The sequence below is a fragment of the Eubalaena glacialis genome, chromosome 11 (assembly GCF_028564815.1).
Source record: "Eubalaena glacialis isolate mEubGla1 chromosome 11, mEubGla1.1.hap2.+ XY, whole genome shotgun sequence".
Classification (NCBI taxonomy): domain Eukaryota; kingdom Metazoa; phylum Chordata; class Mammalia; order Artiodactyla; family Balaenidae; genus Eubalaena; species Eubalaena glacialis.
Window position 1 is genome coordinate 65,312,160 of NC_083726.1, and position 27,099 is coordinate 65,339,258.

The window sequence follows — 27,099 nt, forward strand, 5'->3', positions numbered from 1 at the left end:
AAAAGGGAGGAATTCAGGATGATACCCAGATTTCTAGTTTGAGATAGAAATGCATATTTGAGAGTCATTGGTGTCTACGGGTCAAATAAAATTTGGGGCCAAAACATTCTCATGCCTCTCTCTATATTCCCACAGACAGCACAGCCCTTCAGGGACTGGGAGGGACAACTCCTGAGACTTATGCAAGGTCACAAGGAGAGAAACAGTTGTTGAGAAGAGTAGTTAGCTGAGGGGGCCGAAAACAGAGATTTGTGGTAGATCAAACCTCAGGTTTGCAGACGGCAGGTTTAACCTGCAGAAGTTGGGAGACAACGGGGAGGTGAGGGACTTGAGATAAGGCGGAACATGAAAAACAACTTTCTTTGCAAAATCTCATCCCAAAGGTTAGAGGAATTGTCCCAGATCACTCAGCAGAGCACCTTAGTTAGTCAGTGCCTCAATTCTGTCCCCCCAGATTCTGGTCCCAGCTTTCCTGTGAATCCTCTGGGTGGCTGTTGGTGTTTGCAGTCTTACCTTTCGGAGGGGCGTGTGTGCAACTGCTCTAACCTAGAGAATTAATAAGCGTATAAATAAATATATTTAACCTATACTCTTCAGCTACATGTATATACTCTCTCTTCTATGCATTTTAAAGTACTGTGAAATTATATTTTACGTATGTGCTTAGAAGCTGTCTTTGAGTCACCTGCAACTCCTTGGAGTAGCTCCTCCCAGTTACCATTTATAGAGCCCTTCTCCTGGGCCAGGCACTGTGCAAACTCCTTTTCATTCTTTCGCCCCTTCACTTAATTCTTATAGGAGGTAGAGATTATGATTCACATTTTATAGATGAAGAAACTGAGATTCAGAGAAGGCTAGTAACTTTCCCACTGTCTCATGAAAAGTACCAGGATTCAAATCTAGGTCCTCTCTGTTCCAAAGCCCATGCTGTTATTTATAGCTCTCTGAATGTTTAAAATGCCGTTCAAGTATGAGGGAATTGTCACCTTGTGGTGTCCAAGAGGGGAGTTCCCTTGTCTTTTTGCTCTGCACGGTGTCCCTCTTACTCTGAGACAGAAGCCTTGAACTTCAGGTGTTCGGCACACATACCTCGTTCAGCTAGTTTCACCCAGTCTTGCTGGACAGGGAGGCACCATTTAATGATCAACCAAAGCCAGTCAGACAAATACAGGTGGACCTTCCCAAGTTAGAAATGGAGATTTGATTTCTTTGTAAGGAGATGGCAGGGTAGGGTGGAAAAAGCCATGCCCTGGCAAAAGTTCTATTGGAGGCCACATATCTGGGTTTGAATCTGGGTTCTGCCACTTTCTGTATGACTTTGAGCCAGTTGGTCTCAGATTCTTAATTCTCTCACCAGTTAAACAGGCATAATACCACTTACCTCCACTGGTTATTAAGAACAGTAAGTGAGATTTTGTGAGAAAAGTGCCTGGCATATAAGAGACGCTCAGTAATGTTTTCCTCCCCATCTGTGGCCCTGAGTGAATATGGCACCTAGGACACCAGACATTGAGAGAAGCAGACAAGATTTAGGGTCTCTCTGGGGTGGGAACTCTCAGAAGGCTACTTCCAAAGAGGTGTTTTTCTAGCTGGACAATCAAATGAGATGTAAAAAAGCTGGGGCATTCAAAGATGGGGTAGGGTGTGGGCAGTCATAACCTCTGTGTCGAGCTCTGGCCTTAAAGTCATGAGGAGGGACAATGTTGGGAGGGTGGCTTGTGGATCAAGAGCAGACTGGGGTCTTTACGATTCCTCCCCAGAGAGGAGAGGAGCACTGAGGCACTGAGATGGACCTCCATTTGAGAGCAATTGAAAAAGCAAGGAGAGACGAAGGACTTGTAGTGCCTCTCCCCAGCTGATATGACTGATGACAGATGTGAGCCCATGCTGGGGCATAAAGCAGGAGTCATGCCCCTCCCACATGTAGTCTGGATGTAGGAAGGGATTCATTAAGTTTTATGTTTTGATGATAAGCTCCTGGGTTTATGAGACTCCTAGAAAGCCCAAGCCGGGCCCCCAGCTGGTACACTGGGTGAGATGGAGTGCTGCCCCCAGCCGGCCTCTGCCATCCACACAGGCAGCTCACAGCATCTATTAAGCTTTTTCTGTGTGTCAGACATCCTTCTCTAGGAACAGGTGTGGTCAAGGAAAGTCTATGCCCTCACAAAGCTTACAGTCTAGTTCAGGAAATAATACAGAATGTGAGTAGTCATATGAGCATGCAGTAATTTTTTTTGTGAAATCTTATAATTAAAAGATCTAGCATAGTGCTTGGCCCAGAGTAGACGTTTATAAGCCATAGTTTTCCCTTTTTTGGTAAATATACAAGAGTTATCGCAAGGCAAAATAGGACTTCCAGTTGGCACAGTGTATGATGCCTAGAAGATGCTAGTATTGAAGGAATGATTGAATATAATTGTGGATGGGAAGCAAGGGCAGGAAACCCCACAGAAGTTCAGGGGAAGGAGTGTGCAGAGGTATGGGTTGTTTGGAGGGGGCTTCATGAGGAACATTGATCGTATTGATCCTGAAGGATGCATGCAGTTTGAAAAGGTTCAGAGAAGGGCTAAAACAATTGGTTGTCTCAGAAGAGGCATTGTATGGGAATACAAACTCAGGGTCAGACCTGGATTCAAATCTCAGCTCTATCGCATACTGGCTGTGTGACCCTGGGTAAGTTCCACGGCCTGCCTTTCGAAGCCTTTGTTTCCTCACCTGTAAAATAGGAATGATGTTAGTCCCAACTTCTTAGGGTTCTTGTGAGAATTAAATGAGATAATCGTATAAAGTTCTTCCTTTTTTTTTTTAAGATTTATTTATTTTGGGGCTGCATCAGGTCTTAGTTGTGGCATGTCGGATCTTTTGTTGCGGTGCGTGGGCTCTTGATGGCAGTGCAAGGGCTTCTCTCTAGCTGCGGCACGCAGCCTCATTAGTTGTGGCGTGAGGGCTCGCTAGTTGTGACACGAGGGCTCAGTAGCCCCGCAGCATGTGGGATCTCAGTTCCCTGACCAGGGATCGAACTAGCGTCCCCTGCATTGCAAGACAGATTCTTAACCACTGGACCACCAGGGATGTCCCTCATATAGAGTTCTTATCAAAGTTTTGTCAATAAATGTTAGCTTTTGTCATTATTTTATCATTTTAATAGTAGTATCATTATTATCCTACTCACGCCCACCTACTTACCTTAGTTCCCTAGACCTTGTGTCATCTGGCTGTTCCCTGCCTGCTGTAATTTCCTCATATATACTTTTATTCCATTATTGTAAATCAGGGACTCCCAGACTTTTTATGGTGTTTTGTGTGTCTGTGTACTTGAAATTGCTATGTCCTTGCCTAGCATATCACCATCTTCCCCTGCTTCATTGCTTTTCCTGCCTTCCTCCGGCTTGACGTTTTAAGACTAAATCCTATAGCATTTCTTCCAGGAAGCCTTACTCGACTCTTCTATTAGATTTTGCATCCTTGGGATCCTACAGTGCCATGTGCACCTGTTTCACAGCTGTGCTGTATGCACTCATCCGTGGTTTGCTTGTCTACCTTTCCCTCTGGATATAAACTTCCTGAATGTAAGGATCCTGTCCTATTTATTTTTATATCCCCAGCTCCTAGCTTAGTGATTGGCATATTGTTATTTTCCAGCTAATTGTTGAATAAGAAATCCAAACCCCACCCCCCCAAAAAAAACATAGCTAGCTTTATGTGTAATGTTTACTACCTACTTCTGACTTAAATGCTTTACATATATTAACTTTAATCATCATAGCAACCCTATGAAGTAAGTATTATTTCTACCTCCATTTTATAGATGAGGAAACTGAGGCTCATAGAGATTAAATAAGTCTCCCAAGGCCACACTAGTAAGTGGTGGAACCAAGATTCATACCAGGGCAGTGTGGCTCCTCATTCCGTGCTTTAACCACTCTGTGAGATTTGTGATAGGATATTTATTGAACACCCAAGAAAAGGTGAAGAGACATTAGCTATAAATTACAACTCCATGAACATATTTTAAAGGCGTTAGTAAATGTGAGGAGACGCTGTTAGGGGGCGAGTGTAGACCTTACCAGTCTCACTTATGAAAGATTTGCTAGAGAAGGTGGGCTTGGATGTTGTGAATTGGATGTGGGGCATGGCTGGCAATTGGGAAGGAGATGATCTCTGAGGATAATGTAGAGTAGATATCTTAGGGGCAGGAAAAAGAGGAGTATATGTATGGGGAAATTCAATTTGCCCAAAATTTATTGAGCACCTACTACAGTGATAAACAAGCTGGTGATGATGGTCCCTGTGCTCAGGAGCTTGTGGTCTAGCGGGCTTTAAGAAGATGAGTCTGGTTAGAAGATGAGTCAGGGGAGTGTCTTAGATTTATGGCGTGAACTGAAGGACAGAGTTGAAACTCAGAATGAGAAGTGGGAGTTTGCTGAGGGAGAAGCAGCATTAAGGAAAGTGATTTGGGCTGTAGCACATAAGGCAGATTATAGGAGAGGGACCAGAAATAGCAAGGACAATTGTAAGAATTTGGATAATCCCCTCCAGGAATAACCAGGGACTGAACCAGGGACTTGGTGATGGGAGAGGTAGTAGCAGGATCAATTAGTTATTTATTAAGCACCTGCACATGATTCAAAGAAGGATAAGGCATGACCCCTACCCTCCAGGAGTTCATGTTCTAGTTGTAAATAAAGGAAATACACACATGAAAAGACACTATATGACTTCATTCAATTTGTGTTAAGATCCATGGTATCAGTGACCAGCTGTTTTTTTCCTCTTTGCTTCACTCATCTGGATTTCACTTCCAAGGTCACCTCATGGTCCAGAATAGCTGCTGAAGTTCCAGCCATTACCTCTGCATTCCAACCAGCTGGAAGGAGGAAGGAGAAAAGAAGGGTATACTCCCTCCCTTTAATGATACTTCTCAGAAGTTGTACACACTGCTTCTACTTGCATCCCACGTGGTCACATAGCCACACCTGAATGCTAGGGAAGATGAGAAATATATTAATTCTTTTAATTTTTTAAATTTATTTTTTAAGTTCAAGTATAGTTGATTTACAATATTGTGTTAATTTCTGCTGTACAGCAAAGTGACTCACTTATACACATACATACATTCTTTTTTATATTATTTTCCATTATGGTTTATCCCAAGATATTGAATACAGTTCCCTGTGCTATACAGTAGGACCTTGTTGTTTATAGAAATATATTAATTCTGGATTGCTAAGTGCTCATCTGAACATTGGAGGTTCATTAATAAGAAAGGTGAGAAGAGGTTGGGGATAACAAGCAGGTCTCTGCCATATCATTCTTCACATATGGTTATGCTTTGGGGCTCAGAAGAGGGACTGAGCTGTGTTGGGTAGTCACAGAGTTGGATTTTGAGTCAGGTAGTAATAGGTAGGGATTCAGAAGATTGGGGAAACGTCAGTTACAAGCAAATCCTATGGCAAGAGTGGCTGTTCCAAGAGAGAGTCCAGGAGAGAATGAGCTGGTCAGAGATGCTGGGGCCAACCCAGGGAGAATCTTACCTGTGAAGCTCTTTCTTATTTAAGATGCTAAGAACAGTAGGCCAAGGAGTTTAGGTTTTCTTGTGTAAATGGTAAGGAGTCAGAGAAGATTTCTGAACTGAAAAGAAACATGATTTATCTTATGTGCTAGGAAGTTTAGAAATTTCATCCATATGCAGTTTGGAAGTAGGGATGCCAGCTAGAAGGTTATCCCAGAAGGTCAGGAGTGAACAACAAGGGCCTATCCGATGGTGGCAGTGGGAATGGAAGGGAAGGGAAGGTATGGATGAGAGACCCTGGGAAGGACACGCCCTGGGTCCTAGTGGTAATGGGCTGTGGTCTGAGGAGAGAGAAGAAGATGCCTTTTGTAGGATGTTACCCCAGAAATGTTGTGTCCTCTGTGAGGTAGCGCTGCCTATTAGGGCTCCCCTGGCGGGAGGGCAGAATGTCATGAAGAGAAGGGTCGACTTTGGTTGGCTACCGGGATAATGTGAGGCTCTGCCCCAAGACTCCTTAGCTTTGGAAAGCCAGCTGCCCCCAGCAGAATAGTTTCCATTCTGCGTAACTGGGGACTGTGTGGGTCTGGCTAACCGCGAGGAGGGGCTGAGGAGCCAGCAGATAGATCAAGTTGCTGTGGCAGTGACTTTTCAAGCTGGGGCTTGGGGCCCCTAGCTAACAAAAGTTCTTCTATCTGAGGCTGTGTGCTTCTTGATTGAGTAGGCCAGAAAGGTGTCCTTAGGGCCAGGTTACCTGCCAAGGTTACCTGATGTCAGGTGTGAGGCCGACAGTGTGGCAGAGGGTAGAGCTGGGGGGCTTTGCTGACACTGGGGACATGGCCAACTTCCTGTGCCTGCTCAGGAGCCGACGCAGGAGTGTTCCAGGGTGAAGAAGAGGCCTCGGGTGGTATAGTTGTGTTTGGATAAAGCCACCTCTTTGATTGATGCTGGCCTTCTAGGACCTCTCCTTTACCCGACTTCCCTGGTGTGAGTTGCAGAGCTCAGCCTGAGACATCTGGCGAATCCATCTCTTTTTCCTCCAGGCTGCTCAGGGACTTGGCCCGTAACTGCTCAACAAGTCATTTCTGGTTATAGAGTCATCAGTGACCACAGAAGCACGTTCTCCAGACAGGGCTCTGAAAGCTGGCTTTTCCCTGGCAGCTTGTCCCCAAAGTGATAGCTTGAAGTAAACAAAACCAGAAAGCCAGACCTAAGCCATTACAGACACTTAAGTCAAGGAGCACCCACTTTTCTGATGTCTTTTGTCATAAGGTACCCTAGCAACTTTCCCATAAGTCTAGTAGGGTAGCTTAGGCCTTGAGGAAACCGTGCGTGTGGCTAGAGCTGTGTCACACCCATGAGCCCCTGTGCATGGGTCTGCAGATGGCGGGAGGTGAGGAGGGAGGGGGAGCTGCACCATTGAGGCTGTGGGGTTTGGTAGCACCAGGGCAGGAAGCCTCGAGTCCAGGGAGGTGACTGCTGCTGTCCACCCCTTCCTATTCTTGAAGTGTTCATCCCACTCTGTCACGGGCAGGGCTACCTCTTCCTCCAGCCAAGTGTCATGAACTGTTCTTGTGATTTCCTTTCTGCTACAGGATACAGTTCTTCTCCCAGAGCCTTTCCCAGTTGGCTCAGGCTCATTCCAGACTCTGTCTCAAGTTATCTTCTCCAAACCTGAGCTCTGAAAAGAAGGATGGGAGGGAGGCAGGTGAGGAGAGCCGTCCTGAGCTTCGTCTCCCAGGTTGGCAGCAAAGCCAGGCTTGGGCTCGGTCTGTGGGAGCTGCAGTGAGACCTGGCCACCGACCTGGTCTGCTCCCTCCCCTGCACTACTCCCGCCAGTCACGGGGCTGGGGGAAGGTGTGGGCGTTTGCAGGGACTGCTGTGCTTCCCATGTCTGGACCTTCTTAATTTTAGCTCTTGGACCTTTGATCAAACTCTCTGATTTTTTTGGTTTCCTTTTGCCAGGATTGTACTTCTGGGGGGCAGTTAGGAGGAGCTGTGCTGAAACAACGAGATAAACAAACAGTGACGCAGAGGCGGCAGCAGCGTAAGCAACAGGCTGGGCCTGCCGTCTGGGCCGGCTGGGTGGAGGAGGACTCCCGCCCTGCACACTGGCCAGCTGGCTTGTGTTAAAGCGCTGGCTGAAAATAACTCTCATTGTCTGGGAGCTGCTACTGCGCAGGGCTGGCAGGTCTGGCTGTGGCCGCCAAGGGGGCTGAGGCAGCAGGGGCTGGTACCTCCCACCTCCTTGGGCTCTTGCCCTTTGGGAGCAGTGCCCAGCTGGCCACAGCTGCGTCTACTGCCCACCAGGAGAGACACGTGGAGAGTAGGCCGGGCCACTCCTAACACTCTGTCCTTTTGGTGGCTGGACATGGCCCTTTGTGCCCAGTGTTGCCTGTTTCGCCATTGACTTGGGGGCAAGAGATGTGAGGGGATCCTGGCAGGAACACAGGGCGGGAACGCAGGGCTCCAGCTGCTCCTACAGCAGTCTCCTGGACTCCCAAAGCTGGGACCTCACCGCATTCTCCTCTGCCATCTGTATAATGGGCTGATCTGTGGATGCCCGAGAGGCTTTGCTGGCCGCTGTGACCCGGAGCTGGGGCTCAGCAGCATGTAGTGCCCGGGACAGTGCCTCATTTCATCTCTGGGGAAGTTCTGGACTCAGCTTCCCAGGGCTCCCCACCCCCGTGGGCTGAGCCTGGCGGCTGGGGCTACCACACTGGGGAGAAGTGGCCAGCCGTAGGGGACTTGGTGGGGAGGTGGTTCTGAGAGGGAAAACATCAAGAAAACCACCAACTCGCATTCTGTATTTGCTCAAAATAGACAGCCCTTGCCTGCCTTCCCTCAAGCCTCCAGAATCCCCTTCACAGGAAAGTTTCAGACATCTCTCTCCCTCTCCTCAGAGGAGCTATGCCATTTTTGTCTCTATTCCTGAGACTTATCATGATTGACTGGGACCAATAGAAGCAGCTGGGAATTTTGGGTGGTTCTTATTTCTGTTTGTTGGGTTTTCCCCAGGCCTGGCCCACGGAGACTGACAGAGGCAGGGGTGAGTCCCAGCACAGGAGCCACAGCTTTGAAGGAAACTCCAACCCTACCGGCATTTCCCTTCCCCTGCAGTGGGAAGGAAACGAGGAGGGGCCAACTGACCGGGGGTGCAGAGCAGGAAAGGGAAAGGAACCTCTGCGACCAGAGCCACCTCCCTCCTCCTCTGCTTCTCTGGGGCCAACAGGGGTCCGGTGGGGAGTAAGGAAGCCTTGCTGGGGGGACTGGGCCCTTTTCCTCCCACAGAGCCCAGGAAGGGGTTGGCCCCTGAGCAGGGCACTCTGCCTGGCCTCAAACTGGCAGTAAACCGGAGCGGCCTTGCTGGAGAAGCATCAGATCCACCCCTTTCTGCTTCTTCCTGTTGTAGGTTTTTATTATTAGACTTCTGGCTGGTTCCCTCTGATTTAGGAATCAGTCCCAGAGTTGCTTTCAGTCTGAGTTCCTCTTCCCCCTCTCTTCCCATCTCCCTGGGGTCTCCCCTTCCCTCCCCAAGGATGGTGGTATTTCATTGCCTCCTAGGCTTAGAGGAAACCAGAGAGGGATCAAAGGAGGGGTAAGGGATTGCTCTGTCCCGAGAGTGTGGAGAAGCAGTGCTGAGGGAGGAGGGACAGAGGCAGAGATAGAGGGACAAGCCAGGAGCAAGAGGGCAGGTCCTTGGGATGTCAGAACATTACTCAAGGTTTCTAGGAAGAGCGGGGAGGGAACTGTGTGTTCCAGACACATACGGACCCAAAGTATTTATCATTTAATCCTCATAAAACCCTGTGAAGTCGTGAGATTGTCTCCATCTTATGGACGAGCTCACTGAGGTTCTGTGACTCTGAAGAGCCCGAAGTTGATCTTGGGCTCTCTGATTCCTCCTTCAGTGCCCCCTGCTCCGAGACAGCTGAACCTCCTTTCTGTTCAGCAAGGATCTCAGAGAGGAGTTAGCAAGAACTCAGCCCAGCTTCTGCCTCAAGAGAGCCTGAGGCCTCTGCGGAACCACGGCAGGAAAATGTCAAGGAAACAAACCTCTGACCGAGACCAGAAGGAACCGTGTCAGATTTGCTCCCTGGCTGTCCCCGGAACTCAGGAAGCTGCCCTTCCTCAGGACGTTGAGCCCTGCTGGCCTCACGCACGTTTTCTGGTGGAGGCAGAAGCCCCGATGCCCTGGTCTGGCAGGCGGAGAACTGCCAGGCCCTGGTCCTGCCCCCTAGCCAGTGGCTCCCACCCCCCAGTCAGTGATGGACTTCTTGTGAGTGTTGGAGGCTGGGGAATTCCCCCACCCACCTCCTTCCCCATCACACTTCGGCCCCAAAGGAGCAGAGAAGACCACCATCACTGTCCAGAAAGTGCCACCCAGAACTCTGGACTGGAGGATGTGGGCCTGTGGTCGGAGCTGATTCATGCTTCTGCCACCCATTTCCATACACTGGTGTCCCTCTCTCCTGGACATCTAAAGTTTGGCCAGGTCCCTGAGGTTCCTCCTCCATGCTCTTAGGCTAGGGTTCCCAAAGGTGGTGACTCTGCTTCATCTTTGAAGCCCTGGGGGGACGTTTTCTCACCAGTTCGCCTGGTGGGGAAGTGTGAGGCCACAGCAGCTGACAGTGGGTGGCTGAGGGAGGAAGTTGGTGTAGACGGGATGTGATGTCTGCCACTGTAGCGACAAGCTCCTGCCCCCGGCCCGGTCGCGTTCTTCCAAGGGAGACATCCAACTGTTTTCTATCTTCACGGCACAGACTTGGGAGAAAGGAGCAGATGACAGTGAAGTCATCTCTGGACACACACAGAGCCAGAACCGGGCCTGGTCTCACTTGGGCTCAGCTGGCAGCAGCCTGGCCCTGGTTAGGTGGGAGAACTTGCTCTGGGCCACCTTTGATCTTTGGGTCCCTGTTCTGTTGTGGCCTCCTGCTCCTGTCCTGTTATCCACAGAGATATGCTGAGATTGGCCCTTAGCAAAGTAATTCCAGAGAGAACATCTGGGGTTGTATTTGCCCGTCCGGCCATCCCTGCTACATCGGCAGTCGGGAGGATTCGGTTAGCCCCTCTTGCCTGCGGAAGCTCAGGCAGGTTAACAGGGCAGCAGAAACCATGGGGAGAGGTGTGAAGTAGTGGTCTCTTCCCCTTCTTTTCTTCTCTTAACCTCTTCTGTATTCCTAAGTTCTTCCACTTCTAAACACTGAGCAGAGATGCCAACACTACTTCCTTTTTTGAACCATAGTGACCCTGTTTCCAGCAAGGAGCTGGGCCCAGAGCTCAGAACCGGGACATCTTAACCATAGGTTTACCATCAACTTACTCTCCACTCAGTGCCTGTCACAGGGTTAGACATTATTGGGGGTTGGAGATCGTATGAATAGACACAGTCCTTTAGGAGCTAGATGAACATACAACTGGCTTAATTGTATGTAAATAAATGCATAATAAATAGATACATGTAACAGAAATAAATGATGTTTAAGGATTTTCTTTCAGTTTCTTAGAAAATGGAGGCCCCACTCCCAGGATACTCCTGCTGCTTTTGGAATAATGCAGGGCCTGTGTGACTCCTTGGGATCCCGGGTGCGCACGATTCATGTTCCCAGGGATGAGGATGTCAAGGAGTGGGCAGAGGTAAACCAAGTGGTCACGCTTCGTTTACCCGGGAGTTAAGAGCTGAACTTGGAGCAGTAGGTAAAGGAGAGAAAGATGAGAGGAAGACCTTCCAGGTGGCCTGAGTGTGCTGGGGGAAGAGGCCGGATTTGTGGGCAGTCACGTGGGTCATCAGACAGCTCTGATAACTTCAGGTAGGAGATCATATCTGATTCAGGAGTTGGGGGTGGGGTGCAGGTGAGTGATCTGCCTTTGGAGGCAAGGGCTGTGACCTGCCACCAAGGCAGCCGCCCGACTGGTTAGAGGAGGGCCTTGGCTGGACGGGGGTAAAAAGGGGAAGGTAGGGCTGCTGGTCTGGGTGGAGCTCGCCCATGGATGCCTTGGCTTTTACTCACTTACACTTGTATTCATTTATTCACTCAGCAAACAGTAGTGAACAAAATAAAATGACTTCTGGTCTGTCCTGTACTCTAGGTTAGAGTGTCTCAACGAGGGGTTGGGACACTTTACTGTGTCTTAAATAATTGGGAGCTGTGTCATAAGTAATTGATACTAATAATTAAAGTCCTGAAATTTTGTAAATTATTTCCTTAAAAATTTGAGCAGTTACCTTTATGTTAATGTTCTACTCATTCACTTGTATCCTGATATGAGGGAAAGGGGTAGACTTGTGGCATCTGCACAGGCTGTGGGTGGCTCAGGATTCACCCGTGGGCATACGTGGTGCAGGAAGCCCGCTCAGCTCTCAGACCGTGGGGGAAAATCGATTGAAGGTTGTCAGTTTAGACTGGTAGCTTTCAAACTTTTTTGCCCGGTCCCGTGTTAAGAAACACATTTTACAGCGTGATCTGTGTGTGTGTGTGTGTGTGTGTGTGTGTGTGTATGTGTATACATAACATATAAAAAGAAACAAAACTTCATGAAACTTATTTTATTTATCTATTTTTGGCTGTGTTGGGTCTTCGTTGCTGCACGTGGGGCTTTTCTCTGGTTGCGGTGAGCGGGGGCTACTCTTTGTTGCAGTGCGCGGGCTTCTCATTGTGGTGGCTTCTCTTGGAGCATGGGCTTCTAGGCGCGCGAGCTTCAGTAGTTGCAGCACTCGGGCTCAGTAGTTGCAGTACGCAGGCCCTAGAGCACACAGGCTTCAGTAGTTGTGGCTCGCAGGCTCTAGAGCACAGGCTCAGTAGTTGTGGCACACGGGCTTAGTTGCTCCGCAGCATGTGGGATCTTCCTGGACCAGGGATCGAACCTGCGTCCCCTCCACTGGCAGGTGGATTCTTAACCACTGTGCCACCAGGGAAGTCCATGAAACATTATTTATACTTCCTACTTGCAATGAATTCTGGTATCTTCAATCCTATTCTATTTTAATCTGTTCATTTTCTTTTTTAAAATTTAATTTTATTTAGAAATAATTTATATTGGAGTATAGTTGATTTACAATGTCGTGTTAGTTTCAGGTGTACAGCAAAGTGAATCAGTTATAAATACACATATATCCACTCTTTTTTTTTTTTTAATTCTTTTCCCATATAGGCCATTACAGAGTATTGAGTAGAGTTCCCTGTGCTATACAGCCAGTTCTTACTAGTTATCTATTTTATGTATAATAGTGTGTATATGTCAGTCCCAATCTCCCAGTTTATCCCTCCCCCCCAACCCCCTGATAACCAATCTGTTCATTTTCATTTAAAATAAAGTTACTCTTGACTGACTAAATTGATTCCACGACCTGTGGTTTGGAAAACATTGCTCAACCAAGCTGAAGCAAATATGAAGGGGAAGCAGGAGGATGGTCATGCCTCTCCGAGCCTTCCTTATCAGCCACAGAGTGTCAGGGTGAAGCCTGAGGGACCAGGCCTGAGGGAAGCCCGTCAGCCCTGTTGACTCAGGTTCTCTCCTCAGAGCTCCATGAACCTGCCTCCTGACAAAGCCCGGCTCCTTCGGCAGTATGACAACGAGAAGAAGTGGGATCTGATCTGTGACCAGGTACGGGGTTTGCGGTGGGTCCGGAAGTGGGGGTGTGTCTTGAGCTGGACGAGGCAGCAGGACCGTGGGCATTGACTGCAGCTCTGGGGTTCCTTGAGGAACCCTGGCCTGGGCGTGGCCTCAGTCCATGCTTACTTCCTGTTCCAAAATGCCTCTCCTAACAGAGACAGGGCTGGTAGGCCAATAGCTGCCACAAAGCACTGTCTTGATTTCTTCCCAGTGAGCAGCAGCCTCGAGGAGGTTTGTGTAGGTCTGAGGTATAGGGTCTGCTGTGGAGGAGTTTGGTGTTTTTCCCAGCAGAGCTTGTTTCTGCCTTTCCCCAGGGTGAGGGCTGTCCCTGGCTGGGAAATCCAAAGCACCATTTTTCTCTCACTCTGCTCCAGACCTGGCAAATAGCAGGATTTTCCCCATTATTTACAGGCCTCTAGGCATGAGAAGCCCCAGTCCTCTAGTCTCCTGTTCCCAAATCTCAGAACATGAGGATTGGAAGCTCTCCCTACATGAAAGTGTTTAGAGCCAGAAGAGAAAATAGAGATTATCACTTAGCTCAGAATCAAGAACTAATGCCCGTGGCCTTGCTCTTTCCCCTGCACACGTTTGAAGATCACAAGTCATGAGTTTCTGAACTCAGACAGGCCTGTCTGCACTGCTGGAGAGTTGGCTTTTAGTTCCTTACCTCTTGGGAGGTATGGAAGCACCTGGCACAGAGTGTAGGCAGTCTGTTTACCCAGCACTTTCTGATGGAGTTTTGTCATAAACATAATTTTTTTCAAGCCCTGAACAAAATCACAATAGCTAACATTTATTGAGTACTTATTATGGACCAAGCACTTTATATATATATATATATACACACACACACACACACACACACACACATATATAGAAGTATTTAATCCTCACAAAAACCCTCTGAGGAAGGCACTGTTACATTTTATAGAAGCAGAACCTGAGGCTTAGTAACTCGCCTTTCACTGGTAGGTGATGGAGCCAGGGCTCAAGCCGCCAACTCCATCTGTGCTAACTATTCCTCTGCTTCCCAAGTCATGCTGCTTGACCTAAGGTAGAATCATGCTTCAGAGAACCTAGTCCAGGTCACTCCTCCAGGGAAGGCCCACTTCCTTGAGTTCTGCATTAAGAGGAGTTGGTGAGCTCGGTGAGCACCTACCTGGGGTTTGGAGAACAGTAGCCCTTTGGTACTGAGTTTCTTTAATTGATAATCTCTCAGTCTTTTCTAGGTCACATAATGTCAGCTCTTTCTCAAACCTTTCCTTTTTTTCTTTCATTTGTTTTTAGGTTCTGTTTCCTAACATTATATCATTCTCCTGGACCCTCTCCAGCCCCTAACTCTTCAGATATCTCCGTTGTGGAGGCCCTTACAGGACCAGAATGCTTAAGAGTTTTCCCTTGGGTCAGATGAGGGGGCTGGGCCACAATGGGGAGCCTGTGCCCTGTGTGGAAGGGGATGGAGCAGTGATCTTGCTAAAAACAGCCTGCAGCATTTGGGGTTGCTTGGATTGTTGGGGCCTGGGACCTGGGCAAGGAGCAGAAAGTCTGTTTGCACTCCTGAGCTGTGTTAACACAGCAAAACCAGTCCAGTCCCAAGTCTGGGCTCAGGGCTGAGAAAATTGGCTTCTCCAAGGCCTAGCTCCCCTCCCCTTCGCCTTCCTAACCCCTGTCCATTAGCTGGCTAGGAAGTGAACAACATTTCCCAATCATGTCTTTATTTTGGGTGCTGTTTAGAGCTACGTAATCCCCGCATCTTCTTAGCAAGCAGCAGGCTCTTAAAATAATTTTTAACGTAGAAAAATATTTTAGGCTCAGGGAGTACTAATTGAAGGAGGAGAAGATGGCAACAGATGAGAAGTAGCTGAGGATAAGTCAAGAAGGGGAACCTATGGTTTGGGTGATGTTAAGGGCCAGGTGATAACTTTAGGCGTCCCCTCACATCAAACACTGTGAGTGCCCTACTTCCTCAACACTCCCCTCAGAACCTTGGGTGTCTGTGTACACACACGTGTTTCCCTTACAGGAACGATTCCAGGTGAAGAATCCTCCCCACACTTACATCCAGAAACTCCAGAGCTTCTTGGACCCCAGCGTAACTCGGAAGGTGAAGTGCGAGGCAGGGAGGCCCCGTTTTGCTGCCCTTTACAGTCCTGTGGGGTTTAGGGGCAGACCGTTTGACTTGGGTTGGGACTGCTTCTGAGCAATGGGAGTTGGGTTTCTGTGTTTTGAGGCCATGGCCCTGGAGTGGCTGGCTAGTAACAGAGGGCAGGACTATAACTGCCCTCTTGTACGCCTTCCCTTTCCTTTTCTACCCCTTTTGCTTGTATTGTAAAGTTGGCTTGGGGACCTCCATCAGTGACAGAAAATTCCATGTTTACAGAAGTTCAGGAGAAGAGTGCAGGAGTCAACCAAAGTACTGAGAGAGCTGGAGATCTCACTTCGTACCAACCACATTGGGTGAGTCAGATTTGACCATCAGAGCCTTTTCACCTGGCCTCTTAGGACCTGGTGTCCACTGAGGATAGTTTGCCTGTTTCATCTCCCTGCCATGGGGCAGATTTGCCTCTTGAATGGCTTTTATTTCCCCAGAGAGCTTCAGACTGTTCCTTTTCTGGCTCTTCTCCCCCTCAGCTCTGCCAGCTGCTGACTGGATGCTGCTGGCAAGCTTGGGGCCTCTCCTGGGGTCCTCAGCCTGTGGCTTTGAGTGGAAGACATTCCCACAGCAGCTGAGACTGGAGTCTGCCTGTGGCCTGGGGCTGGGCCAGGGGAGGCCCAGAGAAGGCTGGGGAGGCCCAGAGAAGGCTGGGGATGGGGGAGTTGCTGCATTGGGTAGCCGAGACCTAGTTCATGGACTGTTTGGTGCCCGGAAGATTATTTGCTTGATTATAAGACAAGTTTAGTTCATGAGCAGAAGCAGCTTCCTGAAGTACCAGGGAAGATCTATGGCAGTGGAGGCCAGGAGCTGAACATCTTCCGTATTCACTGACCAGGGTACTGCCAACCCATTGACTGGGCCCCTAGAAACTACATGAGTCTTTTTTGCCAGAGAAGTGGGGAACCGGGACCTGCTGAACAGACAGAGGACTAATGCGTGAGATACAGTGAAAGACGGCTGTGGTCTCAGTTTTATAAAACCGTAACCAGCCAGAGTAAATATAGTGAAAGTGAGAGAGAGAGAGAGAGAGAGAGTGTGTGTGTGTGTGTGTGTATGTATGTACACAAAGGACAGTGAGGGACACCTGATGGAGAACTGCAGGCAGGGCTACAGGCCTGACTGAGGGGCCTGGCATGAACATTGAGAGCTTACACAAGTGAGAAGTCGAGCCTGGGGTCGGGGTGGAGGTTTCTGGGCAGGTTCCAGCCCCAGGGTCCTGGGCTTCCTGAGAGCAGGGGTAGAAAGAGCAAAATGACATCATATGCCTTCCCCTCCTGTCCCCTCCCACGGCTGAGGCTGCCTGGGGTTCTTATGGAGGCTACCTGTATGCAGCCAGCTGCCTCAGCAACAGTTGTAGGGGAAATGGCACAGGAAAGAACAGGAAAGGGACAGTTCCTGGCCTCAGTAGCTGTGCTTGATGGCCAGAGTTGGCTTTCACACCTCATCTGTGAACCAGACATTGAGAACTGACCTGCTTGGAAATGTGTAACTAAGCCTTCACCTTTATTTGGTGAAGCTCCTCAGAAGCAAAGGAAAAACTGCAGAAGCCTCATCAGCTACCCCACGTGAGAGAGCAAGAGTGACACAGATGGCAGCTCCAGACACCGTCTACCACCCTGCATTGCTCCACAGGGCCTTTACCCCTCCCCACATCCCTCTCTCTCAGGCCCTCCTGTCTTCCTTATTAAGTCCTGCTACGTGAGGATGGGGGTCTGCTTTTCTCAGGAGAGGGCCACAGAGCGGTGCGGGGCAGTACCCTCTGCCTGCCCCTTCTACCTGGTGCCATCCGCCCTGGCCATTGGCCAGGAGCTGGGGCCAGAGCAGCATGGTTCCCAGGCCCAGGCCTCTTGGCAGTTGGCACACAAGCTAGAGGTCTGGACCTGGTCCTTGGTTCCCAGGAGCAGCTTAGTGTCTGGCATTTTAGGAGCTCCTGTCATCCGGATTGTGGCTTCTCTGGGAGAGTTATGTGGGAGGGCCCGGATCCGTCCCGGATTCTGGGGCAGGAAGAGTTTGTCAGGCTGTCAGGCTGGGGTGTGGGTGCTTCAGGGCAGTAGGAGCCCAGGGCAAGGTAGGGAGAGGAGGGTCTTGCTTCGGCAGCAGCCTGATCAGCCCCAGGCCTGCAGAGATGGGAGCTCGGGCCTGGAGTGGGCGGGCTGGGAAGTAGGATTCCAGAGCCTCTCCTGCTCCTCCTCTCCCTGGTTTGTATTGGTTTTGCGGCCTTGCCTAAGTGCCCTTTAACCTCTCCTCAAAGTGTCAAGATCCCGAAAATAGCAGTGTAGACTCAGACAGGAAATGAGAAGGGGGTGGGGAGCTGGAGCGCAGACAGACAGGAAACGGGAGGCCTGTCGGCCCCCAGAGAGGAAGCTAACTTCAGGCAGCTCCGGTGTCAGTCAGCCTCAGCCAGAGCCTGCTGCCAGATCTGAGCCGGGCCTGGTGCTCTGGCCCGGCCTCTCTCTGTAGCCCGGGGTGGGGCCATCAAACATGGCGCTGGTGTTCCAGCTGTGGGGGAGAAGCGGCCTTGCAGGGCTGTTTGGCGCAGCTGGCCTAGAAGGACACCTGGACGCTCAGAGGGAACAGAGCACAGGAGAGTCAGGGTTCATCCTGAGAGTTTTATGTCTCTCTGGGTCCTGTATATCTATAGGACGAGAATGAGCCTGTCCTGTAACAGTCCTGGGACTCGCTCCTGACTTTCCTTCCAGGGATGTCTGAGTTCAAAAGGCCTGAAGGCAGAAGGGTGAAAATGCCCCGGTCCACTGTCTTTAGGGTGCCTAGTTGTCTTCCCTCCTGCCTCCCTGGTTCACCCTCTTAGTGGCCAGAGCCATTCTGGGGTTACTTGAGTTCCTGACTGTCCCCGCATCCTTTTCCTATTCTGCCAGACTCACCCTGACAAAACACTGAAGTCCCACGCATCCCTCTGCTCACTACTTCCCAAAATACCTTTCCTTGAACTTGGTGGAGAGCCTTTTGGCCCAATATGCCTCTGTTCCAGACTCTCTTTGACCCTCCCTGCCTGTCTTTTAACTGAGACTTCGGTCAAGTCGGGGACCTGCTGGCTTCTGTCAGAAACAGCTCTGCACAAGGGCTACAGTAAATGCTCTGTCTAACCCTCAATTCCTCCCAGGAACGTGGCATCAGGACGGTGCGCCCAGCCACGTGCTGGACACCAGAGACCTAGAAAATGATTGAGTGGGGCCCTAGCCCTTGAGGAGGGGGCTCCTGAAAGCTGGTTTGGCTAACATGGTGTTGGAAGGCCTGTACCTTTCCTCATCCCTGGCTCTCCCACCTAGGGGCGGTCCAGGCCGGTGACGTGACCATGGCTGGGTCTGCCACAGGCTTTGATCTTCAGAATTCTCCCAGCCTGGTGCTGAGTTCCAGAGGATCCAGGAGGGGGTGTCGTTTTGTCAGAGACACCTTTTCCTCCTCCCCCTCAATCCACTTTAGCAGACCCCTCCACTATGTTTCCTTTATCTGTAGGTGGGTGCGGGAGTTTCTGAATGATGAAAACAAAGGCCTGGACGTGCTGGTGGATTACCTGTCATTTGCCCAATGTTCCGTCATGTGAGTACCACCTGGGACTAGGGTTGGGGAACGGTGAGGAAGGACATGGTTCCATTCTGCTTTGACGAGGAAGGGTGAGCTTGCAGTAGTGAAGATGGGAATGGGAACCCCAGGCAGGAGGGGAGGGCCCAGGCAGCAGCGTGGGAGTGGACAGGCGGCCAAGGGGCTGTCTGAGATCAGTGAAGAATGCCAGGTGGCTGGAGTAGAAGGTGCATTTTGGGGAGCAGGAGGAGAGATGTGGAAAGGGAGCTCAGAATCCGAGCCCAAAGGATCCAGACTCCATGCTGGGAGCCGTCCAAGGAAATGTCCTGGCTTCTGGGAGAGATGCCCTGTGGGATTCGTTTTCTTTGGGAGAGCTAAGTCTTCAAGAAGCAACTTTGGGTCTCCAGTTGTGAGAGGGATACTCCAAGTCTCCCCAGGAGCAGTGAGCATGACCTTTGACGCAGACTGAAAGTGAAGCATTCAGGAGCCTTTTTCAAGCAGGTGGGGGGGTTTGGAGGCAGCTGGAAGTGAATTAGCGCAGAGGAGAAAGCAGTGTGGGGTAGTGGAAGGAACAAGGGCTTTCGAGTTAAGACAAAGCCCAAAGCTGAGTGTGAGTCTCTTCTGTCCTTTACTGTCTGTGTGACCTCAGGCAAGTTTGCTAAGGGCCTCTTATGTAAGAGGAGATCCATATTCCAGGGTTGCCATAAGGATTAGATGATAATGTGTGTAAAGCAGTTGTAGTATTTGGAACATAGTCTATACTGTGGTAGCCGCTTTTTATTTGTTAATTGTTATTATTTAAGGTGTTGTTCCCTACCATAATTACCTAAATATATGGAAAGAGGGATTATATTGATCGTTCATGGCGTGGCCAACACATTCAGACTTAGACCCAAGGCTTACGTCAGCCCTCGGGTGACTGATCATCCCGGTTTGCCCGTGACTTTCCCGAGTGTTAGCGCTGAAAGTCCCGCGTCCTGGGGAACTCCTCAGTTCTGGGACTCAGCCCCAGCCTCGACTTCCACTTTTCTTGCTACTGTCTTTGCCCCTGGGCTGTTCTCCTTCCTCAGCAGGTTTTCACCCTCATCTCCTTAGGATTTCGAACTAATGCCTCTCCTAGGTTTGGCCTTTGTCATTTTTTCCAGGTCATCCCCTGTTAAAACCAAGAGTGGCCCACTCCCCATTCCCGTCCCTACAGAAGTCAAGCCTCATGATCCTCCTATCCCTTAAAAGAAACTCACTCTTTTTATAGAAAGAAATGAAAAACATTTGCTGAAGCGAGTTTTTTTTAAATTCAGAGCTTTTATAGCAAAAGATGTAGATTATTTTTCCAAATAAGCATATCTTGTTTCAAAAGCAAACAAATTCCAGCTGCTTGAAACCAAAATACACTGGAACCTCAGTATTGTAGTGTCCACAGCAGTACCTTTGACTGTGTTTTTAAAAGAAAGACTCGGAGCAGGTGAGGTAAGAGTGTGTGTTTTGGGAAGGGTTGAGGGGAAAAGAGCGAAGCCAAGTAGAGTTTGAGTGAAGACACTTACCTGTAAACTGCACATCCCAGCTCTGGGGAATACTATTATTCACGGAGGGAAACCACTGGCAAGTGGTTTCCCTGTCCGGGAGACTCCTCTGATGTCTGCTTGAGAGCCCCGTGAAGCATCTGATCGTCAGGATCCTGAAGTCTGCTCCTGCTTCCTTGGGAACACTCAGGCATCTGCAGATACCGCTTCCTATTTCAGAAAGCCTCGGCCTCTGTGCCTTTGACCCTGGGGCTGTGCATGTCTGAGCAGAAGGCTCCTTGGGGGAAGAGCCTGTAGGAAATGCTTGCTCAGTCCTGGGTGACCTACTGGGGGAAGAGGACAGGAGAGAGGAGTGGGGCTTGTTTCTCAGAGGGGGTAGACCCCGATGTGGGGATATGTAAAGGAGAAGGCCTTGTGGGTTTGTGATCTTGAGCTGTCCTCCTTGCCCTGGCTACACTCCCGAACTGCTGATGGTGGGAGATGTCTGGTCCCAGAAGCAGGAAGTGACATAGAAACCATCCCAACTCCTGTGGGGACTAAGGACCCCGGTTCACACCCTCGACCTGTGATTTCTTCCCCGAGGGAAGCTGAAGCCCAAGGAGCCTCTAAACCAGAAAAACCTAGAAGCCTCAAGTAGAACCATGGAAAGAAAACCCGGTCATTAAAACCCAGTGCTAGGATGAGACCATGGTGCTTTTCCTGAACATAGAGGCCTGTCCCACTCTGGGTTTCTCGGGACCCCCATTCCCTTCCACTTAGACCTGGCCTCGTGAACCTAGTCCAGAGCCACCCGGGTCCCACCCTCAGGGCACTGAGAGGCCCCTTTGGCTGCTGCCATTTGCCCCCTAGTAATCCCTTCAGTTGGCCTGTTCCCCACCACTGCTCTGCAGGGCGGATTCTCCAAGGGGAGCGGCAGCTTCTCTGAGATGTCCCCTCTATGGCTGGGAGTGCAGAAAGACTGCCAACTCCCCGCGTCCCTTCGGGCCCTTGGGGAGGTGACTCCTGGAGGCCAGTGGGGGGCAGCGGCTGGCCTCGGTCAGCACCCGCATCTCCTCAGATCCCCCTCCTGGTTGCTGCCGGTGACTACTCTGCCCTACTCAGCCCTCCTGACCAGGGTTGGGTCTCTGCTGCCCAATTCCGCTTTCTCTTCTGCTGCCCTTGCTTCTTGTTGCCCTAGACGTCTAAAGGGCGGGGGTGGGCTCGCCAGGCGGCTTGGCACTGAATTTCTCCTGTGTGTGCGCTTGTGTCCTTTCCTGCTCCAGGTTTGACTTTGAGGCTCTGGAGAGTGGTGACGATGGTGCATTTGACAAGCTCCGGTCCTGGAGCAGGTCCATCGAGGACCTGCAGCCACCCAGCGCCCTGTCAGCCCCCTTCACCAACAGCCTCGCTCGCTCTGCGCGCCAGTCTGTGCTCCGGTATGTGTGCTCTCGCTCTGCCCGCCTGCCTCCCACCCTCGTCCCCGTCCAGGTCTTGGGTGACAGCGGTGAGTGCTCATGCTCCTCCCTTCACTCTTGCTTCCAGGCTCAGCTCTCTTGCCCTCTGCCTGCCAGTCTGTCTCTGGTCTGTCCTCTCTGTCTCCTTGACTCTGCCCAGCGATCTGTCCTGGGTAAGTACATCACCCTCGGCTGTGCCCACCCCATCTGGGGTTCCAGCCCTCCCCTCTCCTCTCCCCGTCTCTGGGGGCCCCTCCGTTCACCATTCTCACTCTGCCGTTCCTCCAGGCCTCTGGGCAGGGCTTGTCCTCACCCAGCTCCTTAGTCTTCACTAGCTGGTCCAGCACCTGCCCTCATGTCTGTTTCCCTCTGCTCTGCACGCAGCCCCGTCAGCTGCCCAGAGACCAGCTCCCACCCAACCTGCTGCTGCTCACCTTCCCTTCACTTCTTCCTTTAGGCCTTTTTTTTTCCTCCAAGGCTGCAGCGTGTTCATTTGTCTGTAGTATCTGAAGAGCCATCCTGCCCGGAGGCAGGTGGACGGACCGGATGATTTCTGAGAGCCCCTCCTACAGAGGGAGGCTTTCCTTTGGGTCCTATGGCCCTTTCCATGGCCTCTGTCTCTCAGCCATGCTTTTCTCCTAGTCTTCTTTGGGTTTTGCCCATTCTAGTCATGCACGAGCAGATACCACTTGTGTTTCCTTTTTTTTCCATGGAACATCACTAGGGGCAAAGTCAGATGTAGTCCCTAGCCCTTCTATAGCCTTTGGGGTCTGCTCTGTCTTTTCTAGGACATAGACGTGGGATGGGAGCTAATATGCCCCTGCCCCAGGGAATGTGTTAAAGATGCAGTGACTAGAAGGAAGAGGAAGGATGGCTCAAATGAATGTCTCCTGGACCCATCTTGAGGTCTAGGAAGGCCTACACACCTCGTGTTGTATTTTGGAGGACATCTGGGCTCAGGATGGTTTGGGCACTGGTTGTAATGCTGGGATCCTGGATAGTTAACTGACAAAGACCTGTTCCAGGGAGGTGAAAACAGTGGAGCGCCCTGCCCCCTGCACCTGCACCCCCTGCATCTCTCTGGGCTGCTGGTGCAAGGTCCTCCATCCCCCTTTTCTTCTGCTGCTGAGGGGCAGCCTGCTGTCTGGGTGATGGCAAGTGCTTCTAGACCCTTCACCAGCAGCCCCTCTCCCCCAGGTATAGCACTCTCCCTGGGCGCAGGGCGCTGAAGAACTCCCGCCTGGTGAGCCAGAAGGATGACGTCCACGTCTGTATCCTTTGTCTCAGAGCCATCATGAACTATCAGGTAAGGCGACAGCACTAGCCACGGGTGCTCTGCCTCTTCTGCCTCATCTCCCACACCAGGAGAGCTAGGAAGGCACCAGCTTGTAAAAGACAAGTTTGCTGGTGGGCCTGCAGTCAGGGAGCTCCGGCTGGGATCTGCCTTCCCCAGCGTCACGGTCTCCCCTCCTTCTGTCCTTTCCCCTTGCTACAGTATGGATTCAACCTGGTCATGTCCCACCCTCACGCTGTCAATGAGATTGCGCTCAGCCTCAACAACAAGAATCCAAGGTGAGTTCCTTTCCTCCCCGCTCTGCCCAGGACTCTGGAGAACTGGGCTGTACTTGTCCCTGCCAAGAAGTCCTGCCTGGCCTCAGGTCCTGTGGCCTAGGTCAGCGCCTTGGTTTGGGCCCTCACCTCTGCTGGAGGAGGAGTGTTCTGCTCTCCTCTGGTCTGCACAGCTTAGGGAGGGAGAAGGCCTGCCTTCCCCTGCCTTCTTTCCCAAACCCACCCTCTCCCTCACCACCGAGGCTGTCTCTACTCTCTTGAAAGGACTCACCCAGTTGTGGAAGTGAGCTGTGTGGTGGCCAGGGTCAGGGGCTAGGGTGTTAATCTTCATTCTCCACCCCTTAGGACCAAAGCACTTGTCTTAGAGCTCCTGGCAGCCGTGTGTTTGGTACGGGGAGGTCACGAAATCATTCTTGCTGCCTTTGACAATTTCAAAGAGGTCAGTTTCCTATACCCGCGCGCGTGCGTGCGTGCGTGTGTGTGTGTGTGTTTGGCGGGGAGGAGGTGTGAGCCAGGTAGGTAAGCGCCCTTTCCTGTGATCTCACACATCCTAGGGATTTTAACAGCCTAGTGCTTTTACCTAGGTAGTCTGCCCCCTGCTTTTTTAAACCAAAACCCAAACTTCAGTCTTACTAGATCTTGTGTCAGGAAAGCTCCTGATCGGCCAGCGAAGGATGCCCTCACTTGAGGGCTATAGTCCAGCAGTTCTAACCTGCTGTGCAGCAGAATACCTGAAGAGCCTGTGTTAAATGCACAGACCCCTGGGAGGCCTGGCCATCTGTGCTTTAACAGGCTCCCCAGGTCGTTCTGAGGCAGTGAACCCACTGGTAGAACCCGAGGCAGTTATATTTGTAGTGGGAGGAGAAGGCAAGCAGGGATCCTCCTGGGGTGTTGGCTGTCGTTGGTGAGGGGAGAGGGAGCTCCGACTTGGAATTCCCCAGACTCTGGGCCTGGCTTTGAAACCCCCATCTGCTTGAACATAGGATTCCTCGACGTACAGCTGCAGCTGCTGGTCCCACCTCTTCCTCCTTTTTGGACCTCTTCCCTAGCATCCATTGTTCAAGCCAGGAAATGGCTTTTCCTCCTTGAAGCCAGAGGCTCAGAGGAGTCTCTGGACCCCTCTCAGCATAGAGGCTTTCCTGCACCCAGGCCTCTCTCCTGCGTCCCCACTAGGACTTCAGCCTCCTGCCTCGGCCATGGCCTCCAACCTTCCTCCACCCTCCCTCTTTCCTTCAATAGCTTGGCAACACCAGACCCCTGTGTTTCTTCTTGGCCTACCCTCAGAGGCACCCAGAGCCCAGACTAAGGGCCCACGCTTTACTGAGCTCCCTCAGGGACCCAGAGCAGATGCCAGGTCCCAGGCTTTCTTCTGTCATGTCCCAAGTGACCCGTTACATAGAAAGAATTGTGGTTACACTTGGTCTGAACCAGTCCCTTTGCTGGATGTTCCTGGGAACCAGGACTCAGGGGCTTGGGTTCTGCATGGGACAGATCCTGTTACTGAGAAAGTTTGCTTGTTCAGGTATGCAAGGAGCTGCACCGCTTTGAGAAGCTGATGGAGTATTTCCGGAATGAGGACAGCAACATCGACTTCATGGTGAGGAGCTGGTCCTGGGTCAGGTGCATGCCCAGCAGGGCCGCCTACTCCTTGAGAACGGGGGCTGGGCCGACAGCGTACTTTGATGTTCTGTGTAGGACCTCGAGTGGTTCTCTACTCAGGAAATGCTCCTTGTCCACTCACTCACTCACCCCAGAAAGCTTTGAGAAACTCCAGGACAATTTCTGTCTTGGGTCTACCTCCTTTCCCCCTTTGTGTGGCCGTACTGTCCCTGATTTGGATCCTTTCTGAGCTGCTTTCCTCTTCCCCAGCTTTTCCTCTAGCTTCGCTTCCCTTCAGTCTAGGGTATACAGCTAGTAGGGTTGTCTCAAGGAATACCTGCTGGTGTGCAAAGGAAATCAGCCAAATCTTCATTTACACCTATTTCTCATGTAATTTACTTGTCTTCATAAAATGAATATTAAGTTTGACGTTTTTTAAGTTAAAATTCTCTTATTGCTCCCTGAAAGACTTACCTTTTTTACTCCTTTTGATTATCCACCTGATGATGCTGGCTCTAACAGCCGCCTCCCCTCCATGTCTCGGCTCTCTCTGCCCCTCTGGGCTGCCCCTTCCCCAGGTGGCCTGCATGCAGTTTATCAACATCGTGGTGCACTCGGTGGAGGATATGAACTTCCGGGTCCACCTGCAGTATGAGTTTACAAAGCTGGGGCTGGAGGAGTTCCTGCAGGTGAGCTGGGCTGGAGTCCTCCCGGGGTGAGGCGCTTCGGGGAAGAGGACCAGCTTAGCTGTATCACAAGGAGTTTTTCTTTTACAAGAGGCTAGTCACGGATGCTCCTGGCACCCGGCCTGTCTTCTGTGACCTGGGACTCTGGCCTTTGCGCAGAGGGCTCTTCAGTCAGTCAGCTCCACAGGGCGAGAATCTGACACGGCTACAGTAGGAGCTCCCTGGGTCCTAGGCTCTAGGAAGGGCTCATGGAGGCTGATGAGGAGGCTCCCCCAACTACTACTCTCTCTGCTTTTCCCCAGAAGTCAAGGCACACAGAGAGCGAGAAGCTGCAGGTGCAGATCCAGGCATACCTGGACAACGTGTTTGATGTGGGGGGTTTGCTGGAGGATGCCGAGACCAAGAATGTGGCCCTGGAGAAGGTGGAAGAGCTGGAGGAGCATGTGTCCCATGTAGGTGGTCCTCCTTTGCTGCCAGAACCACTGTTGAGGGTGGGGAGAGAGTGGGGACATCTGAGTCCCAGGAATCCTGAGCTGACCTACTTACCTCCCGATTGAGCCTCAGGGAAGCCTCAGAATCCACTGGGGCTCTCTAGCGCATGCTCTGGCTGAGGCACTAGTTCATCCGCGGTGGAACACACACTGACCTCAGGACTGGGTGTGAGGTGGCCTCAGGCTCGAGAGAGGCAGATGTGGCCATTTGCCTTGTACTATTTCATGTGGTCTCAGACCCTGGGCCCACAGTAGTGACATAGAGAAGCCACTGGGCCAAGCTGCCTTTGGGGCCCTGGGTGGAGGGGTCGGGCCTGGGTCCTGCCTGGGGTTCAGACTGTACTGAGTGCCCAGACTTTAGGACCATCCCCAAACCTGCCCTTCTCATCCTGCAGCTCACAGAGAAGCTTCTGGACCTAGAGAATGAGAACATGATGCGTGTGGCAGAGCTAGAGAAGCAGCTGCTGCAGCGGGAGAAGGAACTCGAGAGCATCAAGGTACCAGGTTATGTGGGGAAGGGAGCCCCTGACTGGTACTGGGTGCTGGGGCCTGGGGATCTTGCTTTTCGTTCCTGAGTCATGTCAAGTCCTCGAGAATCCAGATATTAATTCACCCCTGAGGCACTCAAATGAGGGTGGGCTGATGATTTCACCCCATGTTTTAGCTGGAGAGGGAAGCTGGAGCCAGAGTGGGCCAGACACACACACAGGAGGGTGGGAGCAGGTGGGGCACCTCTGGAGTCCCTGTCTCCTCCTGCCAGCCCACCCCCTTGCTTCTCCCTCACCCGCACCTCCACGTGCTTCCCCAGCCCAGCGTAATGAACAGGCTCAGAATAGCCCAGGTACTTGGGGCTGTTTATTAGGATATCCACCAGGTATCCCAAATTGGAGAGCAGGGCCTCCTCACATTTCAGTGTCTTCTCTGTCCCTCACCTAACTTTTTGTTAGTTATAAAATCATGCCCCAACCCATCTCTTCTTCCAC

The 27,099-nt window shown here is 51.1% G+C and overlaps 1 protein-coding gene across 5 annotated transcripts in view; it reads left to right on the top strand.

The window, feature by feature from the left end:
- FMNL3 (formin like 3) overlaps positions 1–27,099 on the top strand; it is a 54,946-nt gene that overhangs the window by 20,336 nt on the left and 7,511 nt on the right. For 2 of the 5 annotated variants that reach the window (XM_061206430.1, XM_061206429.1), the window contains exons 2-13: positions 13,031–13,114; positions 15,147–15,227; positions 15,504–15,580; positions 18,753–18,836; positions 21,601–21,753; positions 22,969–23,077; positions 23,267–23,343; positions 23,686–23,779; positions 24,863–24,937; positions 25,518–25,628; positions 25,928–26,077; positions 26,512–26,613. In XM_061206430.1, the coding sequence (XP_061062413.1) occupies positions 13,031–13,114; positions 15,147–15,227; positions 15,504–15,580; positions 18,753–18,836; positions 21,601–21,753; positions 22,969–23,077; positions 23,267–23,343; positions 23,686–23,779; positions 24,863–24,937; positions 25,518–25,628; positions 25,928–26,077; positions 26,512–26,613 (1,197 nt within the window). The remainder of the gene's footprint in view (positions 1–13,030; positions 13,115–15,146; positions 15,228–15,503; positions 15,581–18,752; positions 18,837–21,600; positions 21,754–22,968; positions 23,078–23,266; positions 23,344–23,685; positions 23,780–24,862; positions 24,938–25,517; positions 25,629–25,927; positions 26,078–26,511; positions 26,614–27,099) is intronic. The other 3 variants (XM_061206433.1, XM_061206432.1, XM_061206431.1) reach the window with 2 other exon arrangements.